This window comes from Bidens hawaiensis, unplaced genomic scaffold, assembly GCF_021521415.1.
Source record: "Bidens hawaiensis isolate Kalapana, Puna unplaced genomic scaffold, B.hawaiensis_p1.1 tig00028999_1, whole genome shotgun sequence".
In the NCBI taxonomy this organism is placed as follows: Eukaryota; Viridiplantae; Streptophyta; class Magnoliopsida; order Asterales; family Asteraceae; genus Bidens; species Bidens hawaiensis.
The window spans coordinates 1-19,375 of NW_027494768.1; the positions used below are offsets into that span (position 1 = coordinate 1).

Consider the following 19,375-nt stretch of genomic DNA (forward strand, 5'->3'; position numbering starts at 1 on the left):
TATAGATAAGCATTCGATTCACAAACGGTGCACGAAGCATGAAATAAGAGTGTGTTTGTTACAAATCATTACCAGAATGGAGATTAAAAGCAACAAAAGTACCAAATGGATACGTATACATAGATATGAATGATCTGAACAATACGCATATAGATAAGTAGATAACTACTTTTAATGTCACTTAATTACTTCAAGTCATGACTACATTCCTAAAGCAGTTTAGGTGCTAGGATTCCAAGACTGTAAACCTTTAAGAGATAGCAACACAAGTTCAAATATATTAATATTCATTTAATACATTCAAAAGGATTAGCACAATTGCCAGAAAAACATGTTCCATCACAGCACTAAATTCAGCTCTCCTTTGTTGTAACAAGTTTAAGACCGCACATTTCAAGATTAAGTTGAAAAGTATAATCAGTAACCATTGATATATTGCAATCGTTTGATTTGTTATTGACATCTAATGTTTTATGTTGTCACATCTAACCTTGTATGATTAACATCATCCTTACAAAAGAAGATACCAATAGCATGCTCTAAAGGAATTGGTTTTCTCACTGAATTGGATAACATGAACAAAGAAGCTACACATATAAGCGAGAACGTGCATTCCCAAAGGGTAAATTGGTAAATTACAAGACACACCCAGCCTGTGTTAAATGTTTATATCTGTATTTGTAACATCTATGGAATTTTCTTGTTAATAAACATTAGTTTTTTTTTACTCATTTAATAAAGTTATCGTATTCATTTCATCGTCTACATTTATTAGTGTTGAATTACATGTTATTTATTGAATAAAATTAACTTTGTTTGCGTAATTATATGATCATATACTCATTTCATCATAAACATGCTTAATCGTTAATATGACACGTTGAACTGAAATGCCTAGATTAATATTCTATAACATGTAACAAAATATTTTGTTATTATTAATTTTATCCTAAGTATTTAAATTGATCATGTGGTTAAAAGATGGAACATTCTAGAACCTTCTAATTTAACCTTATTCTCCAAGTTATTTTATTTAGTTATTTTAATTTAAAAAGTTAAAAAAAAAAAGAAAATAAAAGTTTGAAAAGCCGTGCACATCATATGTGCATGCATATTTGATTTTTTTTATTTAATTTATTATTATCATTATCATTTTTTTTAAATATCTAAACATATCACTTAATCTTTAACAAGTTTTATCTCTATCTAAATCGATTTAAACCTCCTTACCTCCACTATAAATAGAGGCTTTCATTCTCATTATTTTTCACACCAAATCTCATTCTCTCTCTTCTCTATAAGCATAAACAAGTAAGTCTTATAATTATTTTGCTTTTCATTGTGTTTTTATACATTTTTGCTTCCTATTATGAATTTCTTCTTTTTTGTTCTTATGTTCTTGAGTTTTTCCTTTGAATTTTCATAGTTGTTCATAAACTCTCACCATGATCATCATGAATTGTTAATAAAATCCTTACTTTTTTCTTTAAAGATTATAATGATCATGTTATTCCAAGAAATCACAATTATTTCTCAAGATCTTGGATCATAAGTATAAATTTTCCATGAACAACTATGAATATTTTCATGATCTTCAAAAACTCATAAAATTATCATAAATATCATAAATTATAATATTTACACTTTAAACCCTATACTTTTATAAATGATAAGTAATACACGAAACTATATGATATTACACTTTTAACCTCTTACTTTCTAATTAATCGAAATCATTCTAAAAACATTTTGAGATTAGTATATATATAGAGTATAAACCGGGTATGTATGTATCTGATAAGCAAACGGTTCTGCCTAAGGAAAGAGTGGCGTAAATAATCCCATTGGACCCGTGACTCTTACCTGGGAATCAACTTGCTGGAGGTCATGCTCTTGGTTTAGAACATTCTAGTATGCGATACTCTAACTAATTTAAAATCGAAACTTAATCTAGGGCATCACGTGACCGGTTCAACTAACTCTTGCTTGTGTTCGTGTTCATCTATCAAGCAAGGTGAGTTCATAGACTCTTTTACATGCTTTTAAATGTTTTATACTTTGGGGTGTTGAATCGTGCAACTTATTTATTCTATGTTTTTTAAATGTAATTTGATTTAAGCTTTATTCATAATATTCATTGTGTGTGATCATTACATGCATACACTTAATCGCATGTACAACCATTAACTTGTTAAGCCTGTGGTAGTATGATGATAGATTTATTGGCCCGACCCGCCCACTCAGGCCTCGGGTAGAGGTCTGTGTGTTAAGAATCCGGACGATCGTTAAACGTTTAAACATAATAGTCTAATCGTGGATTAGACGACTCGCTAATTGTGTCAGAGGTTTGGTTGTAATCACTAAAGTATATAAAGTAACTTAACACATATGAAATGTTTTCAACATAATGCATATTTTTCTATTTAAAAACCTATGTTCTCACCAACTATTTTTAGTTGACAATCTCACATGTTTTTCAGGTAATGGAAATTAAGGAAGATACTTGAAGTATCACTTAGGGGATGTGTCAGACCTTGAAGTCTAAATAAATAAAGTTTTATGTCTTGCTTCTTATTTGAATTGTGTTTGGTTTAAACATTGTGTTGGGTTATTTTAATAAGAGTTTTTATATTTAATACCATGTGCATGATTTCATTCTACGCATGCCCCGGCGTTTCCGCCTTTGGTCGGGGGGTGTGACAGATTGGTATCAGAACCTTAGTCGTAAGAGAGTTAGTAACCGACCTGCGTCTAAGAATATCGCTTAGGTTGAAATTATGTTATATTAAATGTACTAACTTTCATTTTGTAGCATGTCTTTTGATTCCGCCAACCCTTCAGAAAACTCCCACATCCTTTACCACCGTTGGACGAAGACTACATTGCGCTAGAGGACTTGGACGTACCTTTGAACCCTCCATCACCAAATATCTCCACCTACAGCCCAATTAGTTGGGCCCGTTTGATGAGAACTCCTTCCCCCACCCATGGAGAGCTAATAGGCCCAATCAGAGAATTATTAGCCTCGTCAGTCAATAGCTCGGTAGGAAGTAATCAACTACTTGGCGATGAGCTCGAGGATGATGCAACTAGAAACATGAGGGCCCTTGCAACTAACTTGAAATTTATTGGAATATTTGGGCTTGCAATCTTGATCTATATTTTCACTTTCTAGATTATCTTGTATTCAAATTTTGATGCCATGACATTTCTAGTTTGAACTATCTTTCTTTTATAAACGATTGTTTTATTATTCCTTACTCTTTTACTTATCCATATTTGTATGATGATTTCTTAGAATGCCTCCTCGTCGCGATGCCTCTAATAACAACAACGACAACAATGCTCCGTTGGCAACAATGCTCGCTCAAATGGCCAATCTTCTTCTCGCTATCGTCAATCAACTCAACAACAACAATAATGGCAACAACTACGATCAATCCTACCGAACCTTTGTTGCTTCAAAACCCACCGAGTTCACCGGCTCGGAAGGTGCCACCGGCTTGTTACAATGGTTCGAGAGCACGGAAGCCGCCTTAAGCATGTGTAATTGACCGGAGAATCTTAGGGTTAAGTATGCTGCTAGCACCCTTAAGCTAGAAGCTTTGACTTGGTGGAACTCCGAAATCAGGACTCGAGGTCGTGAGCCGGCATTGGCTCTTCCTTGGGCCGAATTCAAGGATCTGCTGACTAGGAAATACTGTCACAAGAGCGAACTCCGAAAGATGGAAGCTGAACTTTGGGGCCATACCATGAAAGGAGCTGATCACATTGGCTATACCAACCGTTTCAAGAACTATCCCAGCTAGTACCCCACTTAGTCACTCCCAAGGAAAAGGCCATTGATCGCTACATAAATGGCTTACCTTCTTCAATGAGGAGCATGATCTTAACCATTGATCCCGAACCCTCCAAGACACCATAAACCTAGCCAGTACCTTAATTGATGAACTAGTTAAAACCGGCATTTTGGTGAAGGACTCGGGGAAACAAAAAGAGAGAGAGTTCAAGAAGACTATCTATCAACCTAACAAGAAACCAAAAACCACCAACTTTGTTGCACTCACCCCTCCTGTGCTTGTCCATGCTGTGGGTCCTGCTAACCAAGCCTTAGTTAGGGCAGGGCACTCTGGACCTCACCCTCTATGCTCCACCTGCAACTATCATCACCCACCAAGTTCCCAATGCCGAAAGTGTTCTAACTGTGGTCGATTTGGGCATCTAGCTCCCTGATGCCGAACTACCCCTGTTGCTGTTAATCAAGTCATGGTAGCGAATCCCGCACCAACAAACAATAACAATGCTCGTGCTTGCTTTCAATGTGGTGGTTTAGACCATTATCAAGAACAATTGTCCCCAGTTAGCTCCAAACAACAACCAAGACCACTCGTGGTAGAGCTTTCACTATTGGTGCTTCAGATGCACGTCAAAGATCCCAATGTCCATAACCGGTACGTTTCTCTTAAATAACCACTTTGCATCCATACTATTTGATACGGGCGTGGAAAGAAGCTTTATATCACTTGATTTTGAACCCCTTGTTAAATGGAAACCGACTAAACTAGACTTCCTTTACACCGTTGAGTTAGCCAATGGTAAAATCTTCCAAGCCAATACTATAATACGTGATTCTACCTTGACTTTTGATGATCATTCTCTTAATATTGATCTAATTCCCTTTAAGCTTGTTAGCTTTGACCTAGTTGTGGGAATGGATTGGTTATCCCGTAATCAAGCCGAAGTTGTATGTGCTGAGAAGCTTATTCGTATTCCGTTACCATCCGGTGAAACACTAATCATTCAAGAAGAAAAATCTGATCGTAACCTAAAATTCATCTCTTGTATGAAGGCCCGTAAACTTTTGAGGAAACAATGCTATGCCTTTTTAGCCCATGTGGTTGACAAGAAATCCGAAGGGAAAAAGATTCAAGACATTCCGTTGACAAGGACTATCCCGAAGTTTTTCCCGATGACTTGCCAGGACTTCCTCCGTCTCGACAAGTCGAATCCGAATCGACCTTATACCCGGTGCAACTCCAGTAGCCAAATATCCCTACCGCTTAGCCCTCGTCCGAAATGCAAGAACTCTCTAGCCAACTTCAAGAACTTCTCGACAAAGGATTCATTCGACCCAGTTTCTCACCTTGGGGAGCTCCTGTCCTTTTCGTCAAAAAGAAAGAAGGATCGTTTCGAATGTGCATCGACTACCAAGAGTTAAATAAACTTACCATCAAGAATCGGTACCCATTACCGAGAATTGATTATCTCTTCGATCAGCTTCAAGGAGCCACTTGTTTTTCAAAAATTGATCTCCGCTCGGGTTATCACCAACTACAAATTCTCGATGAAGACATACCCAAAACCGCCTTTCGTACCCGCTATGGACACTACGAGTTCATGGTCATGCCATTTGGCTTGACTAATGCACCCGCGGTGTTTATGGACCTCATGAACCGCATCTCCAAACCGTACCTTGACAAATTCATCATTGTTTTTATTGATGATATTTTAATTTTTCAAGGACCAAGACCGAGCATGAGCAACACCTTCGTCTCACATGTTGAAGAAAGAACAACTTTTTGCTAAATTTTCGAAATGTGAATTCTGGCTGCGTGAAGTTCAATTTTTGGGTCATGTTATTACGATAAAGGCATACACGTGGATCCCGCAAATATTATAGCCATCAAGAATTGGGAAGCTTCGAAAACCCCATCAGAAATCCGTTCCTTCCTTGGTCTAGCTAGTTATTATCGTCGATTCATCTCGAATTCTCAAAAATAGCCTTACCTCTCACCACCTTAACTCAAAAAGGCAAGCCGTTTATTTGGGAACAAAAGCAAGAAGATGCATTCCAAACCCTAAAACAAAAACTTTGTAACGCACCTATCTTAACCCTTCCCGACGGAAATGACGATTTCCTTGTCTATTTTGATGCTTCAAATCAAGGTCTCGGTTGTGTACTCATGCAACGAGGCAAAGTCATAGCTTATGCCTCTCGTCAACTCAAGATCCTGAAAAAACTACACCACTCACGATCTTGGTTAGATGCGGTGATTTTCGCTCTTAAATTTGGATACACTACTTTATGGAACTAAATGCGTCATCCATACCGATAATAAAAGCTTGCAACACATCTTAATAAAAAAGAACTCAACATGAGGCAACGGCGTTGGGTCGAGTTACTCAATGACTATGATTGCGAAATTCGCTACCACCCCGGGAAAGCGAATGTCGTGGCCGACGCCCTAAGCCGAAAGGAAAGAATTAAACCCTCTCGTTTTCGGGCCATGGAAATGATTATTCACACTAGCCTTAAGGCCCGATTTTTCAAGCTCAAGCCCAAGTGGTAGCCCAAAACAATCTCAAGGCCGAATTGGATTGTGGAGTCGAAAAACAATTTGAAACTAAGTCTGATAGAGTTCTTTACTTCATGGGATGCATATGGATTCCAAATTCTGAAGACCTTCAAAATCTAATCCTTGATGAAGCACACAAAACTCGATACTCGATCCATCCGGGAGCCGATAAAATGTACCATGATCTTAAGAAATTCTATTGGTGGCCTGGTGTGAAAAAGGATATAGCCTTGTATGTTGGGAAGTGTCTCACTTGCTCAAAAGTCAAAGCCGAACATCTGAAGCCCTCAAGTTTGCTTCAACAACCCGGGATTTCCTCTATGGAAGTGGGATCAAATTTTCCATGGATTTCGTCACTAAACTACCAAAAACCACTCGTAAGCATGATTCTATTTGGGTTATAATCGATCGTCTCTCCAAATCTGCTCATTTCATCCCTATTAGTGAAGCCTACAAGATGGAGAAGTTGTCTCAAATTTACATCAACGAAATCATGACATGTCATGGTGTTCCCTTATCCATAATCTCTGACCGTGATAGCCGCTTTACTCCAACTTTTGGCGATCCCTTCAAAAATCTTTGGGGACTCATATGGATCTTAGCACAGCCTATCATCCCAAACAGACGGTCAAACCAAAAGAACCATCCAAACCTTAGAAGACATGCTCCGTTCTTGCATAATCGAGTTTGGAGGAAATTGGGATGATCACCTACCTCTCATTGAATTTTCCTATATAACAGCTACCATACTAGGATCAAATGTGCTCCTTTGAGGTTTTGTATGGTAGGAAATGTCGAACACCCGTGTGTTGGGACCGAGATTGGTGACTCACAAGTTATTGGTCCCGAAATCGTCCAAGCAACCTCCGACGGGATTGCTATCATTCGAGAAAGACTTAAGGCCGCTCGTGATTGACAAAAGAGTTATGCTAACAACCGAAGGAAACCACTTGAGTTTCAAGTTGGCGACCAAGTCTTACTCAAAGTTCCCCCTGGAAAGGCATTGTCCGATTTGGGAAAAAGGGAAAGCTTGCTCCTAGGTATGTTGGACCTTATGAGATTCTTAATAGGATTGGTCCAGTGGCATACAAACTCAAACTACCTCAGGAATTGTGTGGTATTCATGATACTTTCCATGTTTCTAACCTTAAGAAATGTTTAGCCAACGACACTCAGCCTATTCCCCTTGAAAATATCTACATTGATCATAAACTTCACTTTGTTGAGAAACCTATCGAAATCGTGGATCGTGATGTCAAGAAACTCAAGCAAAGTCGAATCCGTCTAGTGAAAGTGAAGTGGAACTATAAGCAAGGACCTGAGTTTACTTGGGAACTTGAAGATCAAATGAAACAGAAGTACCCTCATCTTTTTCAATCCGAACCAGTCTCCACTATTTAATTTCGGGACGAAATTCCCTTAAGTGGGAGAGACTGTAACATCTATGGAATTTTCTTGTTAATAAACGTTAGTTTTTTTACTCATTTAATAAAGTTATCGAATTCATTTCATCGTCTACATTTATTAGTGTTGAATTACATGTTATTTATTGAATAACATTAACTTTGTTTGCGTAATTATATGATCATATTCTCATTTCATCATAAACATGCTTAATCGTTAATATGACACGTTGAACCAGAATGCCTAGATTAATATTCTATAACATGTAACAAAATATTTTGTTATTATTAATTTTATCCTACGTATTTAAATTGATCATGTGGTTAAAAGATGGAACATTCTAGAACCTTCTAATTTAACCTTATTCCCTAAATTATTTTATCTAGTTATTTTAATTTAAAAGGTTTAAAAAAAAGAAAAAAAAAGTTTGTAAATGCCGTGCACATCATATGTGCATGCATATTTGATTTTTTTATTTAATTTATCATTATCATTATCATTTTTTTTAAAATACCTAAACATATCACTTAACTTTTAAACAAGTTTTATCTCTATGTAAATCGATTTAAACCTCCTTACCTCCACTATAAATAGAGGCTTTCATTCTCATTATTTTTCACACCAAATCTCATTCTCTCTTTTCTCTCTAAGTATAAACAAGTAAGTCTTATAATTATTTTGCTTTTCATTGATGTTTTTATACATTTTTGCTTCCTATTATGAATTTCTTCTTATTTGTTCTTATGTTCTTGAGTTTTCCTTTGAATCTTCATAGTTGTTCATAAACTCTCACCATGATCATCATGAATTGTTAATAAAATTCTTACTTTTTTCTTTAAAGATTATGATGATCATGTTATTCCAAGAAATCACAATTATTTTCTCAAGATCTTGGATCAAAAGTATAATTTTTCCATCAACAACTATGAATATTTTTATGATCTTCAAAAACTCATAAAATTATCATAAATATCATAAATTATAATATTTACACTTTAAACCCTATACTTTTATAAATGATAATAAATACACAAAACTATATGATATTACACTTTTAACCTCTTACTTTCTAATTAATCAAAATCATTCTAAAAACATTTTGAGTTAGTATATAAATAGAGTATAAACTGGGTATGTATGTATCTGACAAGCAAACGGTTCTGCCTAAGGAAATAGTGGCGTAAATAATCCCATTGGACCCGTGACTCTTACCTGGGAATCAACTTGCTGGAGGTCATGCTCTTGGTTTAGAACATTCTAGTATGCGACACTCTAACTAATTTAAAATCAAAACTTAATCTAGAGCATCCCGTGACCGGTTCAACTAACTCTTACTCGTGTTCGTGTTCATCTATCAAGCAAGGTGAGTTCATAGCCCCTTTTACATGCTTTTAAATGTTTTATACTTTGGGGGTGGAATCATGCAACTTATTTATTCTATGTTTTTTAAATGCTATTTGATTTAAGCTTTATTACAAGCATATACTTAATCGCATGTACAACCATTAACTTGTTAAGCCCGTGGTAGTATGATGATAAATCTATTGGCCCGACCCGCCCACTCAGGCCTCGGGTAGAGGCCTGTGTGTTCTGAATCTGACGATCGTTAAACGTTAAACATATGAAATGTTTTCAACATAATGCATATTTTTCTATTTAAAAACCTATGTTCTCACCAACTATTTTTAGTTGACACTCTCGCATGTTTTTCAGGTAATGGAAATTAAGGAAGATCCTTGAAGTATCACTTAGGGGATGTGTCAAACCTAGAAGTCTAAATAAATAAAGTGTTATGTCTTGCTTCTTATTTGAATTGTGTTTGGTTTAAACATTGTGTTGGTTTATTCTAATAAGAGTTTTTACATTTAATACCATGTGCATGATTTCAATCTACGCTACGCCCAGCGTTTACGCCTTCGGTCGGGGGGTGTGACAGTACTGGTATTGCAATAAGATGATGTTTTATAGGTAATATTGTAATATTTGAAACACGGTACTTGAAAGAAGCAAAACTTCCGTACCTGCAATTTAGCATACTTCAATCTGTTGATTTGTTTAAGACGGATCAATCAACTACAGCATAATAAACTGGAAAGGGGAATAAATCACAAAACAAAGAAAGTTAATTAGGAAAATTTTACACAGGACTTTAAACAAACATGTGGTGTGCAAACATAGTGCTCTTGATACCCATAGCAATTGAATCCGTGAAATGCTTTGATAAACTTCACAAAAATGCACACAAACAAAAAATCGATAGGTATACAACTGAAGATTAAACTCAAAGTATGCACACCTGTTATTCGCAATTGTTGGGGGCTGACGGAATTGCAATCAACCATAGACCATATTTATATGATAGAAGATAACTGCCGATCACTGATTGAATAGTTATTGCAGGGGTTCATTATAGTTGATTGGAATTCTTTATGCGACTTTGGTGATAATTTGATTGGAGAGTCCAGGGGTTTCGATGATGCTTGATTGCGGGGTAGTTATTAGCGGTTTCAATAGGAGAGTTAATGGAGTTATTGGAGAGTTAATAACCCTAATTAAACCTCGCTATGTTGCCCTGAGAATTGGAATGTCGTCGAAGCTTTAAATTTAGCGGCGTCTCCCATTTAGTGTTAGTGGCATTTTTTAAAAGGTTAAACTACTATTTTGTCCATCTAATATGTTTTATAGGTAATATAGATAAAACGAACCAGATACCACGTAACATGTTTGGTTAATGGTTGGCTTACTTAACTGTGCAAAGGTTATAGAAAAGGGCCTGTTTAATTCATCAGCTACCATCACTGATTTTAGTCCTCTGAAGTTCAGCATATGGATTATAATTTCTAGAAGGTTACAATTTGAGTACTCATTTTCAAGTATCTAATTAGAAAACATATGTTTAAGTAAGAAAAAATTTGGTTCAAATTGAAGGTGAAATTATAAATTAAGTATTCATTTGCAAGTATGTAATTAAGAATGCGTCTGGTTCAGATTGAAGGCAAAATTATCAACTCCAAATAACATAAAAGTTGGAAAGTTTATATGGCCTGCATACACTCAAAGCTGATGTCTAATGCACAGACAAAGGCATATACGTACGTATAACAAATGCAAAATAAAAAAGGATGTTTGACAGGTGTGAAGTAGAATGCGCTACTGAGGGTGTGTTTGGGATTGCTTATTTAAGTGAGAAAGGACTTTTTGTTAAAAGGACTTATAAACTTAAGTTGATTATTGATAAGGTATTGAAATATAATTAATTAATCAAATTCGTTTCCATCAGAGTAGTAGGAAATTGTGGCGTTGGAAGCATAGACTGTGACGAAAATAACGGCGTGGGTTAAATTGGTCGTGAGGTTGAGGAGGTGGTGCGTAGCCCTGTTGGTGTGTGTGGGCTTCTGTGATTTTTCAATCTGAAGTGGGATTGGGAGGTTATTAGGGCAAACGCAGGAGGGGTATGTGTGCCTCAGATGGAGGAGAGTGAGTGGATGGTTGTTGAGGGAATGCTAAGCGAAACATGGAAGAGAGAGAGAGAGAGAGAGAGCCAACAGCATAACTGAAATTCAAATCCAGAGAGTAAGACGAAATCACGTGTTGCATATGTCTGACAGATTGCTTGTTGTATCAACTTGTACACCCAGCATCATCATTTGTACAGTCTATAAACAGTTAAAAATTGTGAGTAACCGCAAGTTGTCAATTAATATATACAAGATATTTTACCCGCACGTTGCAATTATTGAGTGCCTTTACATATATGTTTAAACCCGTATTAATGATTCCTAAATTAGTTCTAAACAACCATTTGATGACCAAAAATAGTGCACAGTCTCACATAACACAACACTAGCTCCTAAATTGCGATTGCAAACCTTAACTTGCGATGGCAGTCCCCCTAAACACGATAGCAAGCCTCAATCGAGTTAGCGCGCGCAGTTCCCTGCTTCGGCGATTTAACTGAAGCATCCCCTGTTAGAACATAGGTTTCACCTACAAATTGCATTTGATTACATTTTAGAAGACGTTTTTGACGTGTGATTTTAAAAGTGATTATATAATATTTCACAATTAGAATCAGATGCAATAAAAATATATATAGTTTTATGTCTAAAAAAAGGGGTAAGTAGCAAGGAAACCTTCGAGAAGGTCTCTAAGAATGCAACTAACCAATAAGCTGGGCATATCGCAATGGCTACCGAATTGATAAAAGAAGGCAATGGTGTTGAACAAAAACCTACATCACATGGTAGAATGTTTGTTATATTCTTTTGGGTTGGACTTCTATTACAACCAAGACTAATTTATGTCTTAAATAACATGATGCATATTCATAACTTAGCAACTTACTTATCTAGTAATTAGCATATCATCTAGGCCAGTAACATCAATATATACTCCCACGACATGGTTACCTATAATAAGATATAAATATTATGATATATAGTGAGATTAGAAACCGGGAATAGTACCTAAGCAAAGTGTGGCCACTGCACGTCCTTGCAAGCTGCAGCCACTTTTACATAAGAGAACCTGTAAATCAATTTGTCCAAATGAACAAATTGAAAAGAATAATATACATGTAACATCAATTAGAAGGAATTCGAGTGTGTGAAACTTGAGAATACTCGATAGCAAAGTAGTAATATCAACATAACAAAGTTTGTAGCTTACATTGTTTCAATTCTATGGGTTAATTTTCCCAATTTTAACACCCTTATGAAATTATTGTAGTCTTGAATCATATGAACGTTCATAAGTTACCTGAATTTACTAATAAAAAGGCCATAATTTACTATTTATGTGAGAAAAGGAGAAAGAGTTACCGAAGATGGTGACGGGTAGAAATCAGCAGAGACCATGGGACCGATGGCGCTGCTCTCTCTTCCTTCCTCTACATAATAAAGAAATTAAAGCATAACAATGGACTTCGATATGATGTCGCACCATCTCCAGAAATCCACCAAATAAATCAGTGGAGAGTAGCGATTGCATCCCCTAAATCAGTCAGCTTTGGTGGGTCGCAACCTTTGAACGACTTGTAGTTACACCCAACTCGGCCTCTATTTCGCTCATCAACCTTCACAAACCTAACCTCACTCGAGTCACCCTTCTATTTCTCCTCATCCTTCTTACCATTCTCCACTGTCCTCTCAGCGGTCCTTGCATGACTTTCAGCATACTTGCTAGGATGCAAATTCTTCACTGCAGTAGCTACAACATGAGCAATAACGGCATCTTCTTTTATTACTTAAGTCTCATTCTCTGTTCGAGTCTAAGCATGTAGGATGCTTAATTCTCTCGAACTTATGCTCTGATACCAACTTGTAAGGCCCTGAACCCGGTGCCGTACATTGTCGTTGGATTTACTCATAAACACAGTTATAAATATAAGAGTTAATTTAAACTTTCGCGGAAATAGTAAAAGTCAACCATTCATTACTGGTCTTTAAAACATAACATAAAGTGGCTTATTAAAACATTATGACAAATCTTCTTTGGATGTCAGTCCCTTCAAACCGTGCATGTGTCTGTCTCTCAAGCCAGTTGCTTCAATCTATTTACCTGCATCCATACTAAAGGTTAGCTACGTTGAGTGAGTTCTAGTTAATCAGGTAACATACAATACATTCACATACTTATACATACGCATCCGAATATACATATTATATATCCTACTTACCTTTCTTTCGTACATACGTGAGTATATACCTTCTTTCTTTCGTTCGTTGTTTCTTTCTCTCATACTTTTATATTTAATCTTACTTTACATACTTATACATTTTAAAGAGCATAACGCCCTACTTCCTCGAGTATTATTAGGGCTTGGTCCCCTTTCATCCTCGGATATTATTAGGGTCCGGTCTCTTCTTCCTCGAGTATTATTAGGGATCGTTCCCTTTCTACCTTGGATATTATTAGGATCCAGTCTCTTCTTTCTCGAGTATTATTAGGGCTCAGTCCCCTTCTACCTTACAACCATGCCATACCTTTCTTTATATTTATACTTATAAACTTTCATACATACTTTCAATCTTTCATATAACATACACATATCATTCATACATCATATATAAAACATTCACATCTTCTAACGATCACTACCCCTGGCAATACGTGCGATATCCGAAGATCGTTCACGTACCAACAAGTATTCATTCATATCCTCAATAGTTGTCACATAAATCATATAAGGCATACACTTACCACTTAAGGTAAGTGTATTAACTAATCACATTGAGTATGAACACAACCTTGAAAACATAACAAGGAAATGGGGGCTAGAAACTCACCTGTGAGCGATTCCTTTCTAAGTTTACGGTAATGCCCTTCTTGAGCTGTGCACGGCTAACAGTGTATAAATTAACAAGCATCACTTAACTACTCCTAATATTATTACATTTCTAAGTCATTTCCCGTTTTAAACGTAATTTTTCCTTTTTATTTGATTACTTATCTTTAGCTCATATATCATACAAGTTCATATCTATCATTTACGTACATATACGCTGTTTATCTTTCGTTTATTCAGAAAATCATTCTAGTGTATAAGTCCTTATTGGCGTGTAAGCTTTCCCAGCGTATAAGTAGTCCTGGAGTATAAGTCATCTAGCGCATAAGTCCTATTACGCGTAAGTTCTTTAGCGTATAAATCATACATACACGTCCATATACATACACGTTGCATGCATACATTTACGCTGCATGCATACATATACGTTTACATACATACATACACGTCCATATACATACATGTTACATGCATACTTGTATGCTGCATACTTATACGTTTATATACATACACAATACATACATACATATACGTTTACATACATACGCGGTACATACATACATACACCGCTTACATATACGCTGTTGCGCTTATACTTATACACTAACCATACTTATATGAAGCAAACTTATACGCTACTTAGACTTATACGGCGTATAAGTTCAGTTCTGCTCCTTATTACGTGTTTTAAGGTTTTTCCTCGATTCCGATGCCATCAGCATCCGTTGACCACCATTGTTGGCGGGGGTTTGATCGTTTATGACATAGGTAGCTTCAGGGTGTCAAGATCTGAGCTAAGGTGGCCCTTAAGCTCATTTTTGGTTGATTAAACACCCAAAATAAGCTAGATCGAGATTCAAACGGCTCATTTGGCATCACGGGGCTGTGGTGTCAGACTCTAATTTGTTGGGTCAGCTGAGATAAATGATTTCTTACATTCGATTGGTTTTGGATCGTTGTATATAATAAAGTAGAGAGTGTTTGGCTTAAGTGTGTGTTTTTTATGGTGTAGGCTATGGTGTAAAATGGACGGAGATGGAAATGATTATGGTTTAATGGGTATTTATACTCCTTAAGCCCATGACCTTAGGCACATCTTCCCTTTTAAGTCCATAATTAGTACCATCTAATTAGCCTACCATCCTTCTATTTTTATTATTTTATTATTATGATTCTACTAACTCAATTTAATTCTTCCGGTGTAAATAATATATTAATATTATTCATAGAAATTTCGGGATGTTACATAAACTTAATGGGTCAAACGTGAAGAATTTCATCATTTAGAAATTAAGCAATCTGATGTTGTCATAGAAGAAACGGAGGGGGGGGGGGGGGGTAGGGAGCGACACCTAAGATTTTTTTTAATATATAAACATGTTCAATTTTTATTCATACTCCTAAGTTTTGAGACATTTATTTTCTCTTTACTTTCATATTGGTTGAAAAAACACTTATATTTCTTTTTTTAATGGCATTATTTATCTAACGTCCGTGGGACATGGAGCCATGGAGGTAGAGGTGCATAAATCGGGTTTTTTTTAATACCCGGGTTCGGGTATGGAACGGGTTTCGGGTATAATCGGGTATTGGAAAATCGTGTGTTGAGAGAAATCGGGTAGGGTTCGGGTAGGGTATTCAGGAGAAAAACTCAACCCTATGTACCCGGGTAGGGTATGATCGGGTTCGGGTTTTGGAATCGGGTACGACCGGGTATTAATACCCGGTTTTAAATTTGTAATTTTTTATACATTTTTTAATTCGTTTAAAATTTATATCTGCTTTGTAATGTATAAAAATAATTAAACGATATTACAAAAACCATAAATCCACATAATTACAAATTATTTACTTAGTAATATGCATTTTACAAAAGCTTAAACATAAAAGTTGTGACGTAAACATAAAAATATACTATAAAAACTTATGTATTATTTCGGGTATTAGAAAATTGGTATCGGGTATCGGGTATAACCGGGTATCGGGTATAGGTATGATCGGGTCCGGGTATTTACGGGTATAAATCGGGTACGGTTCCGGGTACAGGTATTGACCTCAAAATGCATACCCTATCCATACCGTAGGGGTAGGGTCGGTTCCGGTTTCGGATATAAAATACCCGGGTATAAAAAACCGGTTTCGGGTATTTTTTTCGGGTCCGGTTCCGAATACGAGTTTTTTGTGCACCTCTACATGGAGGACCCTCTTCCAACCTCATATGTTTAATTGCTTTGTCTTGTTAATTGATCACCAACTCTACTAATAGTGCACTTATATTTCTAAATTATCAATTTATTTATATTTACCTATTGTTATATTTCTTAATTTTAATGTCATTTTTTTTAATTCGTACCATCCAATAATGCTATTAGTTTTTCAAAAAATATATTTAAATTTTGTAAGGTTTAACTTTTAATTAAAACTTATAAATTAAAAATTGTAAGAATCACCTCCTATATCAATACCGAATTTCTGGAATAGAGGTACCATATATCATACCGAATATAACGATACAATACTAGTAACTGTTCAAAAGTTCCCATCTTTATACGCTATTGGTACCGTATGGTACTGATACCAAAAATACCGATTTCAAAAGTATGGAAAATTGAGTATCAAATATTGTACCGAATCTATTAAAAGTTTAATATCACATTTTGTATGGTTGTATGCCCGTTGATCGGAAAGTCAAGCCCGTCATTTACCTAAAAATTTACATAAGAATCCAAAATTCGCGTAAAATGCATAAATCTATAAGAGGACATATTTAAACTATTTAATTTTACATGTGAATATTAAATCTTCAAATCAAAATTAAAAATGGACAAAAAAATTTATAGTAATACATATGAATATAAATTTTTATATTATGTTTTCTTTTAACTTTAAAAATTTTCTCATAAAAAAAACTCAATCAGATTAATTTTTTTTAGACAAAACGCGTATTCATTCTTATAAACACGTATGTTAAATAGGTCAACCCCTTATGGCCCTCTTTACCTACGGCCCTCTGCTTTCCGAATTACGGGTCAACCCAAAAACCAGCCCAAACACATCATATTCACAAATCTACCTACTCTAATAAAGTAAAATAAATGTAGAAACGTATCAGTTTGTATTCTCACAATTCTTTTCACTCCAAAACTAATATATGACATTTACACTCAATTTATATTATATCTAATTAAATTATTCATTTTTCTTTGAAGTCTATTTATATTATATCTATACAAGTTTATACAAATAAATATTTACATATTATACTAATATACAGTGTCAGAATATATTTCACAACATACTTGACGAAATCCAAAAATTAACAACGACCCATGTTTATTAAATATTGAAAACAATATAATTTTAAATGGAAGATTGTAAATAAAAAAACACTAATATGCTTGCAATTTACAAAGTAATTTTTTAATCGTTAAATTATAAATATATGATTTAAATCTATCTATTTATTTTTTCGGTTAATTTAGCAAACTATATGTATATGTGTTAAATTGTAAGGATAGTATATACTAATCACTTTTAAATATAAAAAAAGTTTATCATATTTAGTTTCATGGGTTTGTTTATCAATAATTGCTTCGGGTTTTTTGTGAAACTTTAATTTGATTGTTACGGGTTAAAAGTCGATAAATAGATCATTTGGTACAAATTAACTACATTTGGCTCAAATTTGTTACGCGTAAAAAGGAGTAATCTGAATATTTTTAAAATTTTGGGATTGCAAATAGATTTATCGTCAAACTTGTTACGGGTTCAAAGTATTGAGTTGAAATGTAAAACAAATAAAAGTTATAACTGTAAATGTGATTGGGTTTTGAAATTACTTTTAATGACATTTTTAGAAATAGTTCAAAGATTCGAGATTTTGCACATTAATTATTTTTCTCATGACTATTAAAATTTAAGAAAAAATAACAACCACTTCTGACATGTCATATTAAGGCCTATCAATAGTTTTAGCTTTTATCAAATTAGAAATATTTGTGTCAACATTGACTTTTTTCTTGAATAGTGATCAAAATGTTGTATGTGAAGATGTCAAACAAAATTAGGGTCAAGTGAAGCAAAACATTCACCAAATTGAACGGGTTAACCTGGTTGTTTTTTGTCAATTGACAAGTTTCTCAAACTTATCAAAATTTTTTTATGGTGTAGCTCAAAACTATTGTTATATGATAAGTATTATTCGGAATTGGTTCATAACCAAATTTCTTTCAATTATAGATACATGGTATTGAGAATAAATTTTCAACAAACAGTGTGTTCTTGGGTATGTTTTTACACATGCATTATTTTTTTATTAAATTCATTACTTTGGAAAAAATTATTTTGTAATATAAATAAAATCAATTTATGTATAATGATACAAACATAGATATAATTCATTTTTTTATATATATTATATATTATTTTATTTGTAACTTAATTATTTAGATCATTTAGTGAGTTACACGGGTCCAAAATTTTGGTTGGTATAAAAGCAAACCTAAACCTTTAATTAATTTTCTTGATTTGCAATTATACGACCATAATAATAATAATAAGTCTCCTCTGTACTACAGATTCCTTAAAATCAATAAAACGAATGGTCCTCCTTCAATTTCATTATTATTATTGATTTTTCCAATCTCTGATTCCAACTTCCACACTTAACTCCATCGACTGTTCTAATTTTAGGGTTTTCTTAAAGGTAATTGTGCTCTTTCAGTTTTATATATTGATTGCAGTTACATTCGTCTTAATCGCATACGTTGGTGTTCTTTCAATCACTTAGTTTTTGATCAAAATTGTCGTGGTCCTATCGATTAATCTGCAAACCCCATATGAATTTTTTGCGGGTTGAGATCTTTGGTGAGAATTATTGTGATTTTAGGGTTTTGATTGAAATTGGCAAACTTTTGTGAATGTTTTTAATCGATTGCTGTCTAATTGTTTAGAGAAACTTAACCATCAGTTAGGGTTTACATGCATTCAACTTCAAGTGTTGTAGAACTTGCTAGGTGCTACTCAGGTTGTTAGGTGTGATTAATAGGATTGGTATTTCATATTTAATTTTTTCAAAGTTTTATACATAATAATATTTTAAGTATAAGTATAAATTTTCAAATATTTTAAAGATTTTGACCCTTTATGATGGTTTTTGACTCGAATTTGACCGACTACCGGTTTTTTGGTCCGATTTGATGAAATCAGTGATTTTCGAATCGGTAGCATACCGATTAGTGACTAATTGTGATTATTACTACACTGGATATAATCTTTGGCCGAATTGTTGAACTCGTTAGAATCTTTTTTCAGAAACAGGAAGAGTGAG

The 19,375-nt window shown here is 34.7% G+C and overlaps 1 protein-coding gene across 1 annotated transcript; it reads left to right on the top strand.

The window, feature by feature from the left end:
• Nucleotides 1–6,430: 6,430 nt before the first annotated feature.
• Nucleotides 6,431–7,757, top strand: LOC143578028 (uncharacterized). Its single transcript, XM_077061708.1, has 2 exons — nt 6,431–6,733; nt 7,380–7,757. Exons 1-2 carry the CDS (start codon nt 6,431–6,433, stop codon nt 7,755–7,757), a joined length of 681 nt encoding a protein of 226 aa, XP_076917823.1.
• The last annotated feature ends 11,618 nt before the right edge of the window (nt 7,758–19,375 follow it).